Source organism: Fulmarus glacialis, unplaced genomic scaffold (assembly GCF_000690835.1).
Source record: "Fulmarus glacialis isolate BGI_N327 unplaced genomic scaffold, ASM69083v1 scaffold966, whole genome shotgun sequence".
Classification (NCBI taxonomy): Eukaryota; Metazoa; Chordata; class Aves; order Procellariiformes; family Procellariidae; genus Fulmarus; species Fulmarus glacialis.
Genome location: NW_009217316.1, coordinates 49483 through 74023, shown reverse-complemented (window position 1 = coordinate 74023; position 24541 = coordinate 49483). Strand labels below are relative to the sequence as shown.

At 35.1% G+C, this 24541-nt stretch overlaps 1 protein-coding gene across 1 annotated transcript in view; it reads left to right on the top strand.

Moving 5' to 3' along the window:
• Window positions 1–1752: 1752 nt before the first annotated feature.
• Window positions 1753–24541, top strand: part of TAX1BP1 (Tax1 (human T-cell leukemia virus type I) binding protein 1) — a gene marked incomplete at its 5' end in the record, with an annotated part of 30298 nt that continues 7509 nt past the window's right edge. Inside the window, 11 exons of the mRNA XM_009579607.1 lie at window positions 1753–1901; window positions 2041–2131; window positions 3072–3257; window positions 5654–5881; window positions 7176–7322; window positions 8532–8625; window positions 9836–9954; window positions 11387–11512; window positions 13412–13483; window positions 19548–19722; window positions 20076–20224. Of these exons, the coding sequence (XP_009577902.1) occupies window positions 1753–1901; window positions 2041–2131; window positions 3072–3257; window positions 5654–5881; window positions 7176–7322; window positions 8532–8625; window positions 9836–9954; window positions 11387–11512; window positions 13412–13483; window positions 19548–19722; window positions 20076–20224 (1536 nt within the window). The remainder of the gene's footprint in view (window positions 1902–2040; window positions 2132–3071; window positions 3258–5653; window positions 5882–7175; window positions 7323–8531; window positions 8626–9835; window positions 9955–11386; window positions 11513–13411; window positions 13484–19547; window positions 19723–20075; window positions 20225–24541) is intronic.

Sequence of the window (24541 nt, the reverse complement as noted above, 5' to 3'; positions counted from 1 at the left end):
CCCCAAAAAAAAATCATAATGCCCAAACTTCTGTTTAGTTGCTTGTAAAAGCAGGGCTTAATTACACTTGCGAACAGTGTATTTTGACAATTAATGAGTAAAAGCAGTCCTCATTATATTTTATTGTACTTAAAACATTGTTAGTTAGGTTGGAATCTGGCCAATAGGGGTTCTCCGTAAACTCTGGCTGATGTGTTTCTCTTGATGTAACAGTACAGTCTTGTTGTTTCAGGGCATTGAGCTTTGTTTAAAAATGAATAGATGAACTACTGCTTTAATCTTCCAAATGTAGAGCAGAAAGACAACTTGTACCTTAGTATCTGCACAAACACCGTAAGTCATGCTGTAGTCAGGCATGTTGGTCAGTCTGTCTTGACCTTGTTTACACTTTGATTCATAGCACTGTCATGGTTGATACTAAGCTGAGGTTTATTGAATTTTGGTATCAGAAATAGTAGCATATTATATCGGTATGTGTGTTCTACTTTAGTGTTATTAATTTCTTTTCTCAAGAAAATAGTATTATATTGAAAATAATGTTTTTCTGGGTTATTTAAGATGACCTGACTTTAAACGGCCATTTTGCTGTGGTGGAGATGATGTTTAGCTGTCCAATGCCTTAGAACAGTATGGACATTACTGTAATTAGATAACGAGTGCAGTACTTAAAAGTGGCTTCCCATCTTGGATCTGTCAGTTTTCTGACAAAGGAATCTGTTTTGGGTGTTGTCATCACCCTCTGTCTCAGCTTCCAATATCCAAGACATAAATCCTGCAATTGTTTCATGAGCTTCCATGAGCTTTGTGAGACCTTCCACATGGGACTCTTTAGTCTGAGAAGAGGAGACTGAGGGGAAACATTATCGCGCTCTACAACTACCTGAAAAGAGGTTGTAGTGAGGTGGGTGTCAGTCTCTTCTCCCAAGTAATAAGCGATAGGACGAGAGGAAATGGCCTCAAGTTCCGCCAAGGGAGGTTTAGACTGGACGTTAGGAAAAATTTCTTTACTGAAAGAGTGGTCAGGCCTTGGAACAGGCTGCCCAGGGAAGTGGTTGAGTCACCAACCCTGGAAGTATTTAGAAGACGTGTAGACGTGGCACTTAGGGACATGGTTTAGTGGGCATGGTGGTGTTGAGTTGATGGTTGGACTCGATGATTTTAGAGGTCTTTTCCAACCTTAATGGTTCTATAATTCTGTGATCTTAGCTAGGAACATGTAATGTAGTAACTAGCTCTGCATGAGTTCTTCCTTTTTTTTTTTTTTTTCTCCTTTTGCCTGCAGTTGTCTTTACTGTGGCTTGCTTGAGTGGTGTAACTGTCTGGTCAAATGCAAGCTTTCCTTCTTTTCAAGTAAAAGAAAGTACAAAGAAAAATAGTAGTTCTTTATGTTTTCTAAGCTAGGTAGTTGATGGTTAGTTTGCAGAAAGGAGATGGGCAAAAGATACGAAATACAGCTTTGTTTGTCTGATACTCTGAAGTCTTCGGTAGTGTCTGTGTAACGAAATGCTTGCACCAAAACAAACTCCTTATTGACTCCTTATTAATATATTAACTACCTGTGGCAAGTTTATTATATTTTTATATATTCAATATATATATTCAATATATATATTTATATATACTTGAAATGGACTTGTCATTTTAAGAAAGAGAAGAAATCTAATGACACTATTTTAGCATTAATTCAGATAGCATGTTATAGTTCTGAAGATATACATTCTTAAATGACATCTATTTGCAATTTTTTTAAAGAATAATATTCAAGCGTCAGAAGCTCTTAAAACTGAAATTGATGATTTGAAGAAGAAGCATGATGAGGCTGCTTCAAAAGTTCTCCAGCTTGAGGAAGATATCATGACTGTTACTCAAAAAGCCATTGCAAAAGAAACGGAGTTAGACAGGTATTTAGTAATTTTGTTCCTTACCTTCCTTATTTTACTGTTTCTTTCCATAGGTGTTTTTTTTTAAATAACAATTTTTAATGTGTGCATCAATTTTCTTTATTAATAGTTCTGTACTATTAATTTATCAATGTCTTAGTCTGAAGGACAAACTGAAGAAAGTGACACTTGAGAAGGAGCAACTTGAATGTGTGTTAAAGACAGAAAAGGATGAAAAAGAGCTTTATAAGGTAACTTTATTCCTTGCACATTACTTCTTACTCTTCTAAGTTCTCTTCCAGACTGTGTTTTCTAGATCCCTATTCTTGAGTCCTGTGCATAACTCTGAGAAGCTTTAGTAGGATCTATATTGCATTGATTTTTACTAGCATAGCTGATTTCTTATGCTAGTATTGAGAGACACCCATATTTAAAATAAAATATAGTGCCCCCCCCCCCCAAGGGGCAAAAAAAGTCTTACATGCTAAAATAATGAAATTCTTAGGTTGTGTGAAGACAGTCAAGTGTATTTAAAAGATTATTTGTGTTCATAGGAAAATATCTTTATGTGGCAGACAGTATTAGAATATGCACCAGAAGTCGTAAAATCTCAAAACATCTTTCACAAGCATGGAATCCCTTTGTAAATAAGCAACACAAATCTTCTAGTCTTTCAGTAGACCACACCTGAGTGCAACAGTTATCCTTTATTAGGCATAATATGATAGACTTAAAAACAGCTCTGGAGTTGTTAAAGTAGTTTGCTGTCTTTGGAAATTAATATTGCTGATGTAGTCATCATTTGCTTAGATGATTGCAAGTAGACACTACTAGAAGTTTAATTTCTTTTTAGTTTTCTTCCAAGTCATTTCTTTTTTGCTTGTCCTTAGTTGTCCAGCATTTGTGAAGAGAGGAGTGAATTCTGAATAGCTTAATTTGATGCGGACAGAAATCAGGGCCTTAATTTCTAGCTGTAGAGTGGAGCTGTTGTTAAATGATAAAGCTGAAAAAATTCCAGCCAGAAAATTTGTGCTGGAGGGCAGTAATATTATCAAATATTTAATTTTTCTCTTTACCTGTTCCAATGTGTCTTAGAGATGAGTTAGAATTTAGTGAACACTTAAATGGACAGGTGAACAGTAGTTTTCATAACGTGGAAGAAGAGTTTGACATTTTTTAGCATCATTACAGATACACTTGAAGAATACAGAAATAGAAAACACCAAACTAGTAAAAGAAATCCAGACGTTTAAGAATTTGGATGCAAACAAAGAAAACATGATATCGTATTATAAAGAGGAGATTGGCAGATTACAGCTATTTATAGCTGAAAAAGAAAATATGAAGAAAGCTTTTTTGCTCTCCTCATCAAACAAGGTAAGCATTATTAATATAATTGGCCTGGTTTAAAATAAACATATCTAAGGTATGTTTGACAAGAGAAAGGAAGAAGTTGAAGATATCACCAGGATATAGGCTGAGAGGCAAGAGGATTATGGTGTTCTCAGTAGATGCAGAGAATGAGCAAAAGAGTGAATTCTGTTTTAGTTTTGCACATTCTGAGCTTGTTGAGGTGTCTCACATGATGAACTGTGAGATGAACTATGTGTGAAAAAGTAGTTTGTGAGTTCAGTAAAAGCCCACCAGTAAAAGTGGTGTACTCCTCTGAGTTGCTTTTAACTTCATGAAAAAGGAAGGAGATTGAGGAAAAGAAAAAAGTTAAGAATGTAGGTATGTTGAGACTCTAGAGGGTGATGGAGGCGAAAAGAGGAGACTTCGAAAGATGTGCTGAAGGACTTGTTAGGTGAATGTATTGTCAAGGTACAATGATGTAAAACCTGAGAAAGGATAAGATACCCTATAAATGGACTAAATTGACTGAGAACTCAGCAATAAGAGTGCCAGTAGGACTTCTAAGGAAGAGGTGATTTTTGCTACGCAGTGTGGTAGCATTGTGGTTAGCAAGCAGTGTGATACAGTAGGAGAGTGAAATTGCTGAAGAACTGATACCTATGCTGTCCATGGTCCAGGTGGGGTTACTTCAGACTAGTTTTAGTGTGGTGCTGTGGATAGAATACCCATTAGGTGTTTGTTTTTGAAGTACATCTTCCTGTTTCGTTTCATCCAAAAGCCAGGCAGTTTCTGTGCCCTGAGACTGTTCTGTCCTGTGATCTACAGTGTGATAGGTAATAGTGGAATTGACCGGGAGTTTTGCTTCACAAATGTGCTCTTGGTCCAAACTAGGGAGTTAATTTAGACACAGCCTTTGAGGCCAGCATGGAAAAGTCAGGGTATGCAGGTGACTTCATCTTGTGTATCTTGCCAGTCTTATAATGGAAAAAGCAATCTAGATCTCGAAAGAATAGAAATGGCGTTAAAGTAATGTGAGTTATGAATGTAAAATTTAAGCAGAAGAGTAGTGCTGTTGAGAATGGAAATAGCAAGAGGACAAAAAGAACATGCTATCTTGCTTTAAGCTACAGTCTTTTGACTGCTCCGCAGTTTTGTTTCTGAATGTGTTAAACTACTACTGTATTTTACTTTGAAGTAAAAGCATGTAGGGGGTTTGTGTGTGCCAGTACTGAGCAGCCAGACATTTATATCATTTATTAATCCTGAAGTGCTTGTGATGTTTCTGGTGGGATCATTAACATTTTTGTCTTATACTGTGAAACTGCAGATATTTACTGAAATAGGCAACTGATGCATCACGTGCTGTAAAAATACCTAAGGGTCAGGACTTTAGGGCATTTCCTGGTCCATCTTCATAAACGTTTACAGAATATTAGTGTTCCTCTGGACTTGCTATGCTAAGTGATTATTCAAAAATTAAAAAATAATGGACTAGAGATACCTGAATTTATGTCTAGACTCAAGAATATGAGATAATTAGGCCTTCAGGAAGCCCAGAGGCTGCGAATAGCTTATAGTAGCTCTGAATATATATGTATGTACATTCATATATATATATTCATATATACTCATATATATATACACACACACACATACATATATGTGTGTGGGTTTTTTGTGTTGTTGTTGTGGTTTGTTGTTTTTTTGTTTTTGTTTGGGGTTTTTTTTTTTTTTTTGGGTGTGTGATCCTGGGCTTCTCTGAGGAATGAGAGTAGTGCAGCTTGGTCGGTTGGCCCTTGGGCTGCCCTATGGAGCTGCAGCAGTGCTGAGAGTCTTAGTGCTGCATGCTGCAGCTTGCTCATCGTTACTTTTTGTTCTCAGTTCCTTCTGAAAAACTTGTTGTGCAACATCTTGGGAAATGGAGCTGTGAGAAAAACATCCCAAAACTGCTTTACAGTGTCTTACGTCAACCAGTTGTAGGCATTGTAAGACCTCTTACTCTGTCGTTACCTGCAGTGTCTTACTGTGGGATGAACTTTGGTTTTGAAGCTGGATGGCCATTTGTGCCTGTTAAGAGTTCTATGGTGGTAAGAACAAACATGTTCTGGAAAACAGAAAGACATTTTTTGGTGTATGTTTAAAACTAAAGCTGAAAATATGACAAAAATCCATTATAGATAAAATAATAATGCTTAAATTTGCCTTTATGTCATAGTGAAATAAGTTTGCACACCATTGTTAGCAAATAAGGCAAATGGGGAAAATGGTACTTGTATACTAACTCCTTGATTTAGTGATTTTGCTAAAGCCACCAGGAAAACTTGATTTTTCTTTCAAATGTTTCTAATCCCTATACCAACCTTTATTTAAGCTTTGAATTAAAAAATGATGGATTCTCTTCCCTCTCTTCTCTTTCCCAGGAGGATGCAAGTATTTTAAAAGAACAGCTTCGGAAAGCTGAAGATCAGATTCAGGCTAGCAAACAAGAAGCTGTCCTAATGTCAAAAGAGCTGAGCGATGCAGTAAATGTGCGAGATAAGACAATGGCAGATCTTCACAGTGCGCGTCTGGAAAATGATAAATTGAAAAAGCAGCTTGCTGATGCTTTAGCTGAACTTAAAAAAATCACGGCTTTGAAAAATGAACAGGTAAATTGTCAGTATTTAGTACTGAAGTTTATCTGTATTTATAAAATCTGTCAAGAGCTAGTTTTGCTAAAGTTGGGGCATAAAATAAAAGTTTCTGGATGATTAGTGCAAATTATCATCAAATTCTCTTTTGGCATTCAAGATACTACCTTAAGTCAAGTGCACGTTAGCTGATTTGGAAGGTTGGTAAGAAATAAGGTTTCTGCTAGTACTTACAGCAACTCCCCTCCACCCCCAGATTATTTTCACAGAATAATACAGTATTTATTGATATTATTTTGAATCCTTTCCCTTTCTTAATTCTTTTATGTAAGCCACAGTAGCATTAAAAATTCATTCAGATAAGAAAATTGATAGAAATTTTTTTTATAATGTTCTTTCCTCATTGATGGATTCTCTCTTGATTCTTATGAGTCCTTCCAATATTTGTGGTCAAAGTTAATTTGCTTTAGCATTTATAAGTATAAAAATACTAACATAATGGAAACTGTCTTGACTTTCTTTATCTTGGATAAAAATCTAGTGAGCTAATATAAGTTTCATCATTCTGTCTTAAGTGAGCTTTGTACTGGATTTTCTGTGACTGCAACTGTATTGGATTAATTCGCTGCTAGGATTACTGTAATGATGTAGCAGTTTGAAAAAATACGTTGAGCTGAACAGTAAATAAAATAGTGCACGAAGTGAATAAATACAAAGTGAATAGTACAACCCTCAAAAGAACTATTATATTTAATATATCCAAGAATTACATATTTTTTATAAGAATTTCAATTATATACAATGTCTTTGAAATGCATCCTGAAAGAAGGAGCAGATCATCTGAATGATTCAAATTATCAGAAAGTATCCGAATACGGCGTATATCCAGTTGGTAAGTGTAGTTTGCTTAGCTCGTGTATCAATGTTACAGCTCAGCTGAAGCACTTCCAGTAGAACCATAGTGAGTGTGATGGAATACAGTTGTGGTCTGTCCATTTTTGCCACGTGGCTATACTTGTCTATAAGATAGCTAGAACACCTTCTGAAGGCGTTCAGACTTTTGGTATATGTTCAGACTTTCAGTATACGCTAATCAGCCCATAGAATAAGAATCCTCTTTACCTGCCTCTGGTATTATACCAGTGCCTATTTACTCCCTCAGTGCTTGGAATGAAGTTCAGCACAGATGCTGCCTCTATCTGTGCTCTACTACACTTTTTAGAGCATTATGCTTTCTTTAATTGAAAAAAGGATTTTTGGGAAATAGTGGTATTTGAACAAAAGGGAGAGCAGTTTCTAATTTTTTTTTAAGGAAACTTCAAACACAGTAGAGCAGGAACTGCGCAGAGAAGTTGAAGATCTGAAGCTTCGTCTGCAAATGGCTGCTGACCATTACAAGGAAAAATTCAAAGAATGTCAAAAACTTCAAAAACAAGTAAACAAGTTTACAGAACAGACAGTAAGTAGAGTGGGAGAAATTGCACTTGCTTTTTGTAACTTTTCAGCAACTATTTAATTTCCTTCTGCAAAACCCAGTGCTTTTAAAAAGGATTAAAACATACAGTAAGCAATGGCTCTTTAATTTGCCACTTTCTTCCCTAAAGCTAAATTACTTCTATGATTCTTTTTAGATAGTTGTCGAAATCAAGAGTAGGTGTATGTAGAAAGATAACAGAGTTTGGATGAACCTGTAAGCATAACATTGTTCAAGGAAGAATTTTGAAACTGAAGCAGGGAAAAATCCATAATTACGACCTCTATTCAGTACCACCACAACCACAGGCCCCCGCCCCCCCCCCCAACCCCAAAATGACGGAAATGGAGAACTTGGAGGAAGAGTGAAATGGGGAGGAGGTTTCCACGGCACAGTATATAGTTGTATTCCATATGTATTTTGTATTCTTACCACTCTTCTAAGCTTTGTTCCATAAATAAATGAGGTTTTTGCAATGATGATGTGAGTTTTATGCTGCCTAGTAACTGAACCTGTTAGTGAATTTCAAACAGATTTCAGAGCAGAGTTCTTCAGAATTTTGTGAAAATTAGTGACTGAGTCGGAGAGGAGCTCAAACGGGGAAAAGGCATATGAGCAATGGCAAGATGTACAAATGTGAATTCTTAAGAAAAACAGACTTAAGGATTTCTGCTATCTACAGAACAAAGGGGTAGTTACCCAGCTTTGATGCACAGATTACTTTAAAAGGTTGTCTTCTCATCCAGAAGGTCAGTGGTGAATGAGGTGTCATATCAGAACGCCTGTGGCTTTTCCTTAAAAATCTTCCACATCTTTGGCTATGTTGTACATCTGATAACAAACACCAAATTTCACTACTTTGACGCTTATTAGTAATATAGACTTTATTTTCTAATGGAATATTAGATTTAAGTTGATGGATTTAAGTGTAATTGATTCTCTAGTAGTAATTTGCATAGAAATTACTGTTTCTAGGGAAAAGAACTTTATAATGTAAGATTATAAAAATCATAGTCTGAGGCACTTTCAGTGTTAGTAGAATTAAATGTGTTTGCATATTCATTATTACCTCCTGTTTTAATGAGCAATTCCATCTAGTCCAATTTTGGAGGAGATGATAGTGCAAGATACATGTTACTTTGTGCTTTGGCTTTCATTTAATTAAATACCAAAACAAAGTTTCTTTTCACAAAGAAAATTGCAGGGCATCAACAGAAACTGACAGATACATCTAACATTGAGACAGCTACTGCCATCGTTACAGACAAAAAGTTGTCTGCATCTCCAGGTATCAACAACTTAAATTTTGTCTATTTGTATCAGCCTGAAAGTGTTGTCTATGTGAAGTAGTCCCTAATATATGTATAGTATAAAGTAAGTGGACTAGTTATGTTTTAGTTAAAGCAATTATTAGAAATGTGAAAATTCATCTAAAAATCTTTTCAAGTGGTAACATTCATAAATAACTTCAATTATCTTTTCAAAACAGTTCAGTTGATATTTTTTTAATGTCAGTAGGACTGAACTCTTGAATTTCTGCTTGATGGTTAACACAGAGCGGGTTTTTCCAAGCTAATAAAAAATTTACTTAAAAAAAAAAATCCTTTCCAAATTTGCAAATTGTGTACAATAGCATGGTAATTTTGCAGTCCTGTTACAATGACTATCCACTGTAGGATTCTACTGTAAAATCAAATCCACTGAAAAGTTCTGGTTATGTGACGACAAGGTCAAGTCTATAGACTATTCTCATAATTTATAGTCAGTAGTGGTTTATTAGAAAATGTTTAACTAGGTTATAATTTTTATGAACTATTAAGTTCTTACAAAACTAGTCCTCTAAAACATAAACATATAATAGGTTAGAACTAAGCCTGGTTTATTATTCAATTTAAATTGATAAATGCCAGTAAATGCTGACTAATTTTTTTTGTGTTACATTATAATTAACACATTCTTTCTGTCTATAGAGACTATAGGTTGTAATTTATGTCTGTTTCCTCCTGTCTTAAGTAAATACAAGTGTTTCCTAAAACAAATAAAGTCCCAGCAAGCTCAGTTATAGTATGTGATGGGATGAAGTAGATTGCTGAGGCACTTCATGTTTTTATGGAAGAATAAAATATCTAGCATGATATCATAATGTATATATTCTGGTGTTTACTTTCTTGGGAATGAAGGGGAGAGATGTCTTTTGTGTGTTTTGTGGTTTGTGTTTTTTTTTTTTTACATTGACCTTTGTAGTATGTATGTATGTGTATATTTATTTTCATCTTCAGTATGTGAGAGAACTGAACGCAGACATGCTAGTACGGCTGCTGATCTTATGTATCACTAGCCACATGATATTGATTGTCTTTGATTTAACTATTTGCTTGGATAACATGGAACACTCTGTTCTTGATGCACTGTCAAATTTGGCCTGTCATCTCTCTTATACAAACTTTATTTGTGGAACAAAAAGATCAATATTCTTGTTTTTTCTTCAATGTTCACAGTTAGCCCCATTTCATCTGATATAGTTTCGGAATTCATGGTAAAGGAGCAAGTACGCGAAATGAATAAAGAAATTGCTGAGAAAACAGAGAAGTATAAGAAATGCAAGCAAATGTTGGCAGTAAGTAAATGGCTGCTTTGGAAAGCTGAAGAGAAAGTAGCTATAGGTGCTAAGTCTTAAAATTACAAAGCCTGCCCAGCTGAGTGCCTTGCTTGTTTGTGTGATACACCGCAATTACGGTAGAAATATTAACATTAGAAAACACATTTTTATTAAGGCAGCTCTCGATTAGCTGTGGTGTTAGAGAGCCCAGACAAAGACCCCTCAGGATAACCCAGATGCAGTAAAACAAAAGAACAAAACTACTACTACTTCTGTGCTTAAAGTTTTGAATACTTTTTTTTTTTTGCATTGTATTTTAAGTATAATTGCTTTTATAAATCAAATACAGCATGTTGCTATAAGCCAGCTGATGTCTGGAACAAGTATAGCAGTGTTTATCTGATATGCTGGTCAAGTGTAAGAACTCCCTCCAAACCTGACTGTCCTGGGCTTTTACAGTGTTTTGATGTCCGAGTGGGTACTGCCTGCTAGCTTGGGCTCAGTCATACATAAAGGCATTTATATGGTTCTCTGGACCAAAGCTGGCACCAGTAGTGCTGTAGCCACAATAGTAATGCCCTTCAAATATTAATACCTGTCAGTCCTAACTTGATTTTCATTTAATCAGTTTGGATGTATGTATGACAAAGGAGTATTGCATCAGTGATGCTGGTGAAAAGTTGACTGTTGTAGAATTGTTTAAAAAATGCTTTCTGGGTGTTGTCTTGTCTCTGCTCGTTTGTTTGTTGTTTGGGGATTAAAAAAATAACAATCAATTTTATGTAGTCAGAACAGTTAGAATTAAGATTAGAATTAAAAACTTGGAATTTTTCCGTACTTGAATGTTTTGTTCTCAAATAGTCATAATAATACATTCACAAAACTGCCATGAACTCAGCTAATCATCTTGTTTCTCTTATCTGTCACAAGGAGATTATTCTATTTTAATGTGCTCTCCAGGATGTAACAACTGTCATATGTAATTCTGCTCATTACCCTGTCTATGGAGAGCCTGCATTAGCTTCTGCTGGCTATTTCTTCTATAATGATGCTTGAGGAAAGCTTTGCCTTTGACCTTCTGGATGAAAGATACTTAGGTTGTAAAAGTTGCATGGGGAAAGGTTTTGTATTGAAGTGAGACACTTGAAAGGATAATCATGATTACAGTGTAGTATTAGGATACAAAGAAGCTTGAAAACTGTGAAGCTAAAGAGGAATATCAGCTTGTTGAAAACTCAGGCAAGAAAAAAATATGTATTGAACATCATTTATGCAGTGTTCAATGGTCCTGTCCTCTTCAAAGTCTTGAGTCAGGCTTGATTTCTTAGGGAAGCCATTTGTAAATGGTCTCGTTCTAAAAGCATGGAGTTACACAGTGTCATGGTTGGGAGCGGGAGGGGAAACCTCTTAAAATTGTAAATATTTCATGCCATGGTATAAACTACTTTAGGATGAGAAGATGAAATGCAGTGTTTATGCTGATGAACTAGCTAAACTGGAGCTGAAGTGGAAAGAACAAGTGAAAATCAATGAGGGTGTAAAATTACAGCTAGCAGCAATGGAGGATCAGTATAAAGTAAGTTACAGATTTTGTTTATGGCAATGAATGGTATCCTGTTCGTAACATAGTTGCTCATTTCTAATAGTTCAAATAATGAACAGTTTTAATGGGGGAAAAACACTAAGTGTGTTTTTGCTGTAAATAGAAAATCTGTTTTGCACTTGTAGAAACAACACAGTCTTGTAATGCTTCTTTTAAAGTAAGACAGACCTTCTAAGTATACTACCAAATGGTTATCAGTCTTTTAATGTTATGGATTTAGACAAACCTCTAAATGACGTTGATCTTGTATTACAGGAAAAAAAAGAGTAGAGAGTTCTAATTTCCTGTTGCTTACTATAGTACTAGCAGGAATATTGATTGGCGTATTTGTCGAAAATCTTCATATTGCTTGCTGCATTACCAGTGTAGTAACGTCTAATGCGTTTTATCTGAATTGACTAGAGAGATAGAAGATGAGTGATACATTGATTTTAAAATCATCGTGAAAGAATTACTTTAATTTGGAGTATCTCAACTATAGTCTTACACATGCACCAGAAAGTCAAGCATAATGGGCAGCTTTAGCTTACACGGGGTTTTAATCTTTGAGGTTATGTAATAGCAATACATATGTTGAAGTGGCTTTCTAGGTCAACAAGGACAAGATCAGAGCAACAACTTTCTGTAAGACCAGCTTTTATGCTTGTTTTCAGTCTAATGGTAATAGTGTAGTTGACAGGATGGATTACTCTCTGTTGCCCATTTTTGCCCATTGTGATGACTAGGGATTAAATTGAACTGTGACTGTATCAGTTCTAGTAGGAACCCCCTCCCATTAGAATTTGCAGGACTTTTTCTTTATGAAATACTGAATTACTCTACAGCTCATTTCAGCACTCTGTAGGCTGTGCTGTCCTTTTTCGACACTTTTCAAAGCTCTGATTTCAATTTTATAAAATGCATGACTCTTTCCAATTTATTTAATTTTATTAATTAGCAGTGATCAGTTGCCATGCATAATTTAATGTAAAATAAGTTTGTTTTTAACTTCTCAACAGCAGGAGTAATAAATAATTGGTTCCAAAAGCATTTTGACTGCAATTCAAAACTTGTTATCATTCAGGAGAGTGCAGGTGGGGGAGAAAAAGTGAGCTTTTCTTCCCAGTCGGTAGATTTCTTTCTGTTGACCTGAACTAAGAGAGGGAATTTCAGAATGTTTAAAAAAAATGGATACATAACTGTGCAGAGCATTGAGCTTATGTGCTAGAAAAACAAGTGGAGAGACAGTCTCCAAAGTAACCAGAATCCAAATAAAATAGCCTTTTGTAGAGAAAGATTATTTAAATAATCATTTTGAAGCAAGATGGAAGCCTGGAAGAATTGTATAATGTGTCGGTTGCATCTCCCAGAGCACCCAACAGAGACACAAGGTAGATGTTCATGAAACAATTTTAGTGTCTTTGAAGTAAGAGGAGGTTTTGGTTCTCTCAGTTCTGTGGTGGGACTTAAGAGCCTGGAGAGAAGTGAATGGAAATAAATAACTAAAATCCTTGCCAACAGATTCCTTTAGAAATAATGAGATGAGGCTTGCAAACCTGCAACTGTTTCTGGGCAGTGGTGTCCCTCCTGCCGTTAGTATTGCTGATGCTATTCCTGGTTTTTAACCTAGGATTTTATCATTCTGCAACTGTTCTCTGAAAGCTGGCAAGAAAAGGCTCCTAATGTACTCCTGTTATCCAGTAGACAAATTTAGGGAGAATTGTTGGTTTTGATTTGTAGTAGCACTAGTTGTTGCATGTAGCTATAGTAGACAAAATAATTTCCATCTGAAAGATGAACTTAATCACTAAACTTTATGTTTTCACAATGTAACATGCAGGGAAGTAGTTTCTATTCACTAATAATAGGAACCTTGAATTTCTTTTCATATAGGTTCAGCTGGCGGAAAAAGAGAGACGAATAAAGGAACTGGCATCACAGTTGGAACTCTTTACCAGTGAGAAGGTATTGTCAGGATTCCTGTTAAATTTTGTAAATTAACGCTTGTGATGTTCTTTGGTTTGAGGAATTGGAATTTATTTTTAAGTGAGAATGTTTACTCTTTAAACATACTTTTCCATATTTGGATGTTTTGCCAAAATGAATTAGCATTTTAAACTACAAATTCTGTTAGTAATACTAATGTATTTTTAAAAAAATGTACACCATAGTATACCAACTTGCCAAAACTGACTTGGCCTTTGAAAATATTGTCGTTTATTGTTCTGTAGTAGTGTTCTAGAATATTTCCTACATATAATCTAACAAAAACATTACGGTGTCAAAAATTATTTATTTGTTCCTGTCTGGAATGATACTCCATCCAGGATCTAAAATAATTATTTCTGTTTGCAGATAGGGATTACTTTGTGTAAATTAATAATCTGAAATTGCAGCTAGCTATACAGTTCACAGAACACAGGTATTCCTACCAGTTTGTATCCTATATTCCTTTCTCATCTCAGCAGCATCACTGTTTTTCTACAAGTTTTCAGTGGACTTCCAGCCTCCTTCCTGCTTTACTCCTCTGTATCTCTTAGTGAAAGAGGTTCAGCCCCGTTGTGTCTAGAGGCTGATACCAGCTTAGTGCATGTGCTGCTTGTCCAAATAGAAAAGATTATTATTGAGCTCATGCTGCAGCCTTTCTGCCCTCTAAGGGAGCATCAATTAACAAAACTTGCAGGAACTTCATTTCTTTGGGACGGACTCTCTCCCTGATACTTTCAGGAGTTACTGGCTGACAGGCAGCATAATTAGTAAACCTTATTCCCTTTGGAATCCTGGCATAAGACATGAATGGTACATACCTATCTTGACAGTTTATTTTTTCCATCACTGGTTAGGATTATTTTTGCTCTTATTCAGTGTTGTCATAGAACTAGAGATGTAGACATTTCAACAGTATAATCTCCAAGTTTTTCATGATGTGTGCATACAACCAAATCCTTTTGACATCTGCAGTTCTCTTATTGACTGCTTGTAATAATAAGAGCAGCTTGACATGTGACAATAGTGACTTCGGTGAACTACCATTGGAAAAATATCTTTATCAGAAAAGAAAGATACACAAACAGTACACTGATTTTTAAATATATGATAGAAAATGGACTGCTACTTTCAAGAGTTTACTGTTTAATCAAATTCATTACCATTACTGTTAAACCAGACATTCTGAAATATTAATGCTGATGTTCTAATGTTGGAAGAACCTCTGAAGTATTATATGACAATTAATCAAAGCTAGGGCTTACTGAAAAGTGAAATAATAAAATGTCTTCATTACATTCAGATAATATTGCATGATATTGTGGAAAAGTTAGGATTGTTCAAATTACTTTAAAAATCCAGTGTGAACAGATATTTAGTAAAAACAGGAATTTGCATACTGATAAATTGAAATTAAACTAATTTCAGATTAACTAAGACTAGTTAAGTGTTTTGTAAAATTGTAGATTCTCAAGTAGTTGGTATTTAAATTATCTTTTTTTTTTTTTTTTACCAAAGATGTAATTTTTAATAGATCTCTCTGATATTTTTCTAATTCAAAAGAAAGCAAAATAAAAGTTGTTTTGATGAATCTAGTTTAGCTGGAGGCAGTAATTTTAAACACCACACATAAGAAAGAGAACAACTGTAATAATAATGTATGGAGCTTGTAAAAGGAACTTTGTCTACCAAGTTTATAGATATTTACATTACAAAGATGAATCAAAGTGCCTTGCTAGACTGGAACCATGATTTAAAAGGTTAAGCACAGTGTAGTAAACAGCTTTTCAATTTATACTCCATTATCAGTGTTTGTTTATAAATGTTATCAAACATAGCATGCTAAACATGTTCATTTGCTGTCTCTTCAAACCTATAAAATTACTTGGTTTCTATTTTATTTACATACTTATATAGCCTTTGATTTTTTTTTTTTTTTTTTTAAAATCATTCTTTACCCTAGCTGTCCAACTTCTAGCTAAGGCTATTTTACAGTAACTTTTTACAGTCACTTTGATCTACATTCTGTTTTAATCTTATGTGATGCTAAAATTAAAGTATTAATGCCACTGCCTCTCATTCTAAACTGCTTCCATATTGCAGAAGAAATTGATTTTATAAAGGAAAATCTTAATTTCACTGATAATTAATTGTTCCTGCTTTGTATTGAGTAAAGATTAATTATTTAGATTTTACACGCTCACTAAAACTTTAAGATGTAATCCTAACCATTTAACCCTAACCATTTCAATCATATATGCAATTTAATCTATAAATCTAAAGTAACGCTAGCATAGTTTTATATCATATCTACAGGAGGATATTTTACTTGGAGGTTGTTAGGCAGAAATTGTGTTGTCCTGTATTAGAAGGTTTTTCTAAAAGAAAATAAACATTTCTGTTTTTACGGCCAGTGCTCCAAAAAGGTGACTTTCTATAAGCTGCCTTACTCTTTGTAGATACTACTTTTTTCCTGTTTGAAAATGACTTTATGATGTTGCTGTTGGAATCCAAAGCCTTTATGTCTGAAACGTGATAGTACATATGTAACAATAAATGTATGAGCTCCGTCTTTTTTTCATTTGAGTGGTGTTTTGTTTTCAGACTAGTTATTGCTACTTGATTTTGCATTTTTGTATTCTAGCGTTTCGGCTGAAGTTTACCTGTTTTTAGGAAAAATACCTTGAGTTGTTCTTTTTAATAACTGAGACATTTTACTTCTTGTGTAGTTAAATTGCTAATTGAAGCCTTGGTTTTAAGTTTCAATTCAAAGTCATTTGGGGAAAATGCACACTTCCATCTTTGAGGTTTTTGTTAACGTTACATTAGCAAATATTAAACCCAGAGAATCCAGAAGAAACTGCTAACAAGAAAGAACAAAATGATTGGAAAGCGAATCTGTCATAACAGTCTCTATTTTTTAATTATTTTTTTAATTTTTACATCTCAGAATTTTTTGCTTGCTTCTGAATTGTAAGTGGCATATTCCTTTGTATATTCTCAGCATTTTTTTTAACCCGTTTTATTAAATGGAAGGATGAGAAAGACTTTGGATGAATTACAGCTGATGTACTGACCACACTTATGTCACTTTAATTACTGTCTTACAACATATATATTGGCTTAGAGTTTTAATGGTTTATAAGTTATAAAAACCCTTTAGTAGTTTATAATAATTACTATCTTTATGGATTATAGGTAAGAATCTAGAATTTTAAGTATATTAATTTTTTGAAGGGTTCTGTTTGAGCTTTTCTGAAAGAACTAATTGCCTTTCTGATACAAATATTTAAACAACAGAATTAAATAAAGCAGGCCATTTAAGCCCCTCAATAAATTCAATAGTTTTATATTTTGGATGAAAACACTGAATTTTGGAAGTAAGCTACGTACATGCCCTTGCTAAACTGTAAGTATATGTATATATAAAGTAGGTGAGGATATAAAGAAGGAGGAAGAAGGATGAATTAGAACTTGCTCATTAAGTTCATGGAGGGCAAATTATTTTTCGCAGGAAGTGTAATAACTTTGGAATCTGTGTATGAAAATACAATTTCTCATGGATTTAAAATCCACTCATTTGTAACAGTAGTACAGTTTTGTTCCATATGATGCTTGTAGTATAAGTATTATTTGAAGTAAGTACCTAGTCTCAATTACCTTTGTGAAAAATAGCACTAATTTCTATTTGTTAATATAAATAGAAATACCAACCTTGAGCAATAGTTTTCCTTCCTGGAATCATCTGAATGTTATCAAAAATGGAGAATTAATCAATCAGTCTAGTAGTTAGCGCTGAGTTTACATGATTGGACAGAGCTCTGAGCAACCTTATCTAGTTGAAGATGTGCGTGCCCATGGCAGGGGGAGTTGGACTAGTTGACCTTTAAAAGTCCCTTCCAACCCAAACTATTCTATGATTCTATAATTCTGTATATTCAGGGGCCTTTGCATGATTGCTAGGGGCATGACCACCATATCTATGTTATAGTCCAGAATGATAGAGCAAATTGTCTTCAATCTGACCCATTTTAAAATTTTTGTTATCCCAATGTTTACCTAAATCCTGTTGATGTAAAGTATCTGTAATGTGGTCTCCTCCAGCTGTCCATCAAGTTAAAAATCTTGCCCGGAATTTCAATAGAATTGTCACACTTGCTGTAGCCCATTCTGGCCTTGATGGGAGAAACCTCTTCTCACTTGTTTTCATTCAGAAGGTGTTGTAGGGTACACAGCATTTTCCTAGCCCATTGTTTTGACTGTCAGCCTCCACTGCATTTATCAGGAGTTACTTGTTACGCTTTCACGATCCTTTCCAGATCTTTCCTGACCTACCGTTCTCTGTTTTCTTTCCTTCCCTATTCAAATATAATGAATTGATCTGTGAGACCATGCTTCATCATTTTTCTGTTACATTTTCTAATGTGCATACTTGTGTGCTTTTTTCCATGCTATTTTGTTATGTTTTGGAGAGGGATTTCCACGGAGTAACAATACTTTCTTCAGGGTGCTCCTGCAAACTAGCCTTTGCCTCGTGCCCACCAAGAAGCTGGCAACTTCCTGCTATTGATGTAGAAACCACTGCTTAATATGTTGACCTGTCTCATTACTTTATTGTTCTCTTTTTCCCCCCCTCTCCCTTTGATTTACATTTAGATTGTAATTTTTTTATAGAGGAGTATGGTCTGTCTTTTTTGAGTGTAAGAACAAAAAGGTACCAACTGGATTGTTAAGTCTGCTTTACAGTGCAGCTCGAAAGTGTTCTCATATCTTCAGTCATTGCAAGCCACAAACCACTTCTCAACATTGTAGATATACTGTATATTAATTGAAAAAACCAAACGTTCCTTTTTCTTTCTGTTCACAAAAAGGAGAAACCTGCAAAAATTTCAGCTGTGTTAGCAGTGACTAGGACAAGGAAGTTTTTTGCTATACTTGGTATAGTGGTAATAGAAGTATTCTGACATAATAGTAACAACTAAAAAAAATCCCTAATAATTACAAGTGGAACACGATCACCAAGCAGAATCACAAACAAGGACAAAATTGTTCTAACCGGTTTAATGTATTTCAACACATATTTAAAAATTGATTTTTAAAGAAACTGAGAACAAGGAAAAGTAATGGATCTTTGCTTCTGTAGGTTTAGTTTTAGGTGAATATGTTTGATAGGATCTCTGCATTTGAACAAAGTAATTCTCTTCCAGTTTTAAATACAGCTACATCTAAAACATCTGCAAATAATCTACAGAGCTTAACGTGCACGCATGACTATGTATGCAAGTAAGGGGAACTTTAAGGAAGTTACATTGTAGAAGACACATGAGACTGCTTCTTAATTCTCCGTGCTGGTTTCTTTCCCTGTGTGTGTGTGTGCATGTGAAGGACATGGAACAAAAACTTGTTCTATCATTTTTCTTTGTTAATGTTAAGTTACACTTCATATAGGTCAATGTTCTGCTGTTAGATATCAGAAAGGATCCAGTACAATGTACTTAATAGTTCTTAAAATATCTCCCACTCTCGAATTCATAGGGAATTACGTCAAGTATGTACATATATGTACTTTACATACTAAAATGGTGCATTCTTGAATGGTATGGTATGATATGAAAAAAAGAATTATTTTATTTTTAATTGTAACTTTTAGAAACTTTTTTCAGTGCACATTATCTCTAGTTTTTATTGTTAATCCACCCATTCTTTACCTATTTAACTGATTTTTCTTCATTTTAAAAAGGATGCAGATATTTCTTGAAAAATGTGGCAGTTAATGTGGCAGTTCTGTTTATGTAATTTGAATTAACTGATGACAAAACAGGAGAAAAAATTCTTTACAATATCTTTTTTGTATTTTCTTTTCTCCATTGACTATTTTTGGTATGCATGGTATATTTGGCACTAGAACAAGATGAAAAGACAGTGGGAGATGCAGTGGGCGTGGCAGATGTATTTAAAAAAAAAAATCTAAATATTTCTTAAAAATTTCAAACTTTGCTAGGACAGCATAGGTTAATTACATTTTAAATTTCGCATTATTTAGGAACTTGGGAGGACACCAGGAAATCAAGCTGGAAGGATGATGGAAGGACAGATTTCACAACAGACATTACATTTTCGCAACCCATATTCGGAGGAAAATGGACCAATTCCTGCAGTGCCAAGCAGACTACCAGTATTGCAATATGGAAACCCATATGCAATTCAGGAAAGAAGAGGTAAGTAAATTCCACACACCCCCCTACCCCTCCCAGTATAATTTCTCTTTCACTGTTTCAAAAGCAATGGCTCATTTAGTGCAGGTTAAGTACCGACAATCTTTATACTGGTGAACAGAGCCTTTATTGATTGATGAGAATTTAATAAAGTGCCTTTATTTTACTGATGAGAATCAATACGGTAAACAGAGTTTTAAAGAAACACCTTTTGAAAAAGGCGATTTTCTATTGTTTCATATTGCCTAAACCGAAAATGTGTTTGAGTCTTGATTTTTAAATGTAAGGTAGCACATCTGTAATCTCAAAACACAAACTCTACTGAACAAAAGATGCTCTAATTAATTTTTCTTCAGATGGAGCAGATGGTGCTTTTAATCCTGATGAGATCCAAAGACCACCTGTTAGAACTTCCTTCTGGGAGCTAGAAGATGATGTAGTGTGTAGTCAGCCTTCACGCAATCTTAGTCGGCCTGACGGTTTAGAAGATCCTGAGGATAGCAACGCAAGTTACCTTTTTTTATTACATTTTTTCCTTGATATGTTTACTAATGAGTAATCGAGAATTGCAGCTAGGTTTTCAATATCTGATAAGCCTGATTTATTGTTATGTAAATCTGGAACTGATTTTTCTTTTCCCTGAACAATGTTTTAGGTGAATTTTGCTTGCTTTGAAGGAGAAAACTCTGCACATCAATTGATGATAATATACTTGTTCCCTCAGTCTCTTGAGTTACTGACAGCCTGTTTTGGTATTAGGACAGTAGCTTCTTAATCTTTTTAAATGCTAAAGTAGAAAAATCCAAGTAATCTCAACTCATTCAGATTTTTCTGTCCTGTGTGGTAGAATGAGGACTCAAAATGTAGCCACGTCTTACTCATTTTATAATTCGTATGTAGGAACTAAATTGTAACAGAACAAATAAAAATGTAAAGGATTCTGATACCGGTATTTTCAGTCAAATGCTGAATGAAAATTGGTATCGTATTAGATACTTCACTTTAATGTATTAATCTTTTGTTCTGTCTTTTGCAAATCTGCATTTATTAATTTCCATTTTGAATGTTCTTTGCTGTTAGACATGTATTTGGAAGAGCTAGTTGACTGTTACCTAAAGCTGATTAAACTGAAAGTGACAGATTCTCACTGATCTATTTTTTAGGGCTTTGTATGTTTTAAGTGGAAACTTATTAGCTTTTCTTTTTAATACAGTTAACTTGCACGTTCTGGTATAAAAAATGGTTTTAGTAAATTGGCTTCTGTAATAAACTGGACTGTATGTCTTCATTTGAACAAGAACAGACTTATTACTCTTTCTTATTCTAAGTACTCCTGCACCTTCAAAAATATTAAACAAGAAATACCTTTCTGCAAAGTATTGTGCTCTTTGCAAGTACAGTGGTATCATGACCTGTTTCTCATTTAGTCTAGTTTGCCACATTTAATTGCTATTAACCTTTGCAGAAACTGATCAGTGTTCAGACAGGCATGATTTTAGCCCTGGTGCTCAGCACCTATAATGGAGAAAAATGTATTTCTCCCTCCTACCTTTTGCCCCCAGTGTCCATTACTGTGAATAATTAGAGAAACTGTCAGAACTTTTGCAGCCTGTTCAAGATCTAGAATGTGAGCTTAATGCTGTTGCCCACCTTTACTTCAGATTTTGCATATTTAATCTGATCATTCTTGACATAGATATTACATATGACAAGCTCTTCTCTTCTTTAGTCATCTGCTTCAGTTTAATTAGCAGGGTGTTCTTTCTGATCTATGTGCTTTGCCCTCTTGCAAACCCAAGAGAAACAGTGCTAGAGTCTTGTGCTCATTTGCTGACACAGCTTGGATTTTTGTAATGAGATGGAATATAACAGGCTTAAATAAAGTTCAACTTGAGAAAAGGTGCCTTTAAATCAAATAATTTATATCTTTATTTTTTTACTTTCAAATGAGAATCAGTTGCTTGCTCCTCCCAAAAAGAGACTGTATGTTAAACCAGGACAGTAGTGTACAAATTTACATGGAAATGAGTAGTTGCAAGAATCTTTCTAGAGAGACTTAGTGATACTGCATTAAAACTGTTTTATCTTTGGTGTATTTAATGAAATAACCAAGGAAAACTTCCATATATGTAGGTAACTCGTAATAAAGGAGAGCCTGTCGTTTGTGCAGAAGAAACAGCAAATATAAAATGATAAATATGAAGAGATTATCATTTGTTGTACTGGTTTTTAAAATAAGCTTAAGATGTAATTCTGTGCATTTTTAAACAAGTAAGATGTTGAGCCTTTGGTTGGAGGAGGATTCCCTCCTAGAAGAGAACGATTGGTAGTTTTGCTGCTTTGTTTAAAATATTACCATTGTATCGACTTCTGTCATCTTCCTCTCCACATTCCTATTACTACATGTTATATTAGTTCAAGAACTTGAGGGTGTTGTAGTCACTTCCACCACTTCATGGCTGTTTTGGTGGTGATTTACCTATGGTGATGAACATGTCTACATTATTTATCTAAGATGACAGATCTTTGAGACCCTGGGCCATAGGATACATAGGAGAATGAAGTAGAGGTTGTATACACACAACTGTAAACAGACTTTTCAGATGTGACTCAAATAGGCTTTTTTCAGTCTTACCAGGTGAGAGTAGGGAAGTGTGTGCACACATGTCTGAGAAAAACTTTGCGACTTGCTTCTACAGAATGAAGGCCAGAAATGGGATCTCCTTTCCTTTAGGCCTAAGGAGTGGGTCAGCAAATTATGAGGGGGTCTAGCAAGTCAAACTTACTAGCTGTAGTTGCTGTTTACATTCCTGTGCAGTTGAGTAACTTCATAAACAATCTGGATGACACCGGAGGAAACTTGAACGCTTCTCCCAGAAGTGTTTTCTGGACAGGGAATTCGGTAGAATTACTTCAAGCCTACAAACTACATCTCTGCAACTGTTACTACCTTGACCTTCTTTCATTGTAAATATTCAGTTACTTTATTTCCAACTGCGACATGTCTTTTTTAGCACCAGGGAAAGAATCTAGAATTTGTCTTCGTGCATTTGTCCATTTGCACGTTTCCACTCTACATGTTGATAGTCCTCGAGTTTTAAAGCCTTTGCCTTCATTGGACTGTTCTAGCACTTAAACAACTCATACGGCATTATTTGTGCTGTGAATTGATGTAAGTGGAGTACCCATTTTCTGTTCGTCCGTACTCTGGTGTTTGCTCAAAACAGAATTCTCTTCCAGTTTGTTCAGATTTTTATTTTGCCTTCTTGCCCCCATTTTTTATTTTTTTCTGGATGTTGTTTTTGCTTGCTTTTGGTAACTTCAGTTGTGTTTGACATATGGTAGAGGTGTTAGATACTGACTTCCTACAGGTTTTTTGACAATTGCTTGGGAGAAGAGAGAGACCTTAATAAATTCTTGTTCTAACAGGCAGCCGACAGCTGGCTAATCATCCTGAATATGGCTGCAAACTGGTCACTAATCCAACTAAACAGGAAGAGAACATGAGAAGATGTGGGGGGAGGAGTGTTAGGGGGAATGCAAGACAAATCCCGAGAAAGTCAGGACTCCTTAGTTCTCTTTTTGGTGGTAAAACTTGATTCTTTTACTTGAACGGAAATTGTCCTCTTTAGTGAAATATCTTGGACTTGTCCAAATTGATGCAAACCTTTTGCACAGGAATCCCATGTGCCTCCTTATTTTTGAAAAGTCTTCATAAGGTGTTTTTGGTTTTTTATGTGTGTTGTTTGTTTTTTAATGCAAACTTTTTCTTTATCAGTCTGGTAACAGACTTGTTCGAGGTGCTGAGTTTACTTTTGCCTAAAGGAATCTTGTGTTCCTCAGTAATGATCCATTTATGTTTTTTGTCGTGTACTGAAAAAGATCTAACTCACGGTACCTTGTCTGCAATATATGAAAAAGATCGTGTTTCTATTCTGTGTCATTAGAATTGTAAATTGCTTACTGTTTTACGAATCAACCATAGTTTTCTACATCAACAGAAAGGTTCTTCTCCATTTCCCTTCCCAGTGAAGAAAAACTGTCAGCCTGTTGAGCTAATGTGGCTGCCATCCTGTGTACTTTTTAGCAATACACGTCTTAAAAATCTCAGAGAGATGTTGGTTGGTCTTTCTACCTATCCCAAGGAGGAAATATGAGTCTCTCAATTACATTAATAGATTAGAGGAATGGCACAAGATATCACACAACTATTCTTTTGGTTGGCGATGGATAAGAAGCGTGCCAGTTTGGTCTCTGTTCACTCACTGCTTCTTTCTCATTCCAGCGTCAGAAGTTCTGTACACTCTTTAACAGAACATTTGGCCAAGTGAGGAAGGATTTTTGCATAGCCTTATAGTACTGGACGGGTGCTAGGGTGTGTACCATTCCCATTCATACAAGGAGAGACATGACAGACGCCCTAAGCTCACTTTAAGAGGATTATTTTCATGCTAAAGTTGTGCATGAATTATTTTCTTGGGGATGCTTCTGTACCTGCAACTATAACAATTTGATCCTCAATTCTGTGGAGTACAGCTGCTATCTTTGTAACCCTCTACAAAGTCATTTTGTCTTTCCTACTGGTAAGTTACAAAATTCTCAAGCTCATGACTGAGATGATCCTTTTGCTGAGGCATTTGCTCCTAATGTGACCTGAACTTAGTTTCCACATTCCTAAGGAGAAACGCTGTTTGCTCTTACACCAAGTATAGTAGGCTTCCCTTTCTGCTTCTCAATGAAGACATTTTTGTTACTGGCCATTTTCTTGAGTACCAGTATAAGATCAGGTGATGGTGACACTCCTGCTATGCTGAAACTTACG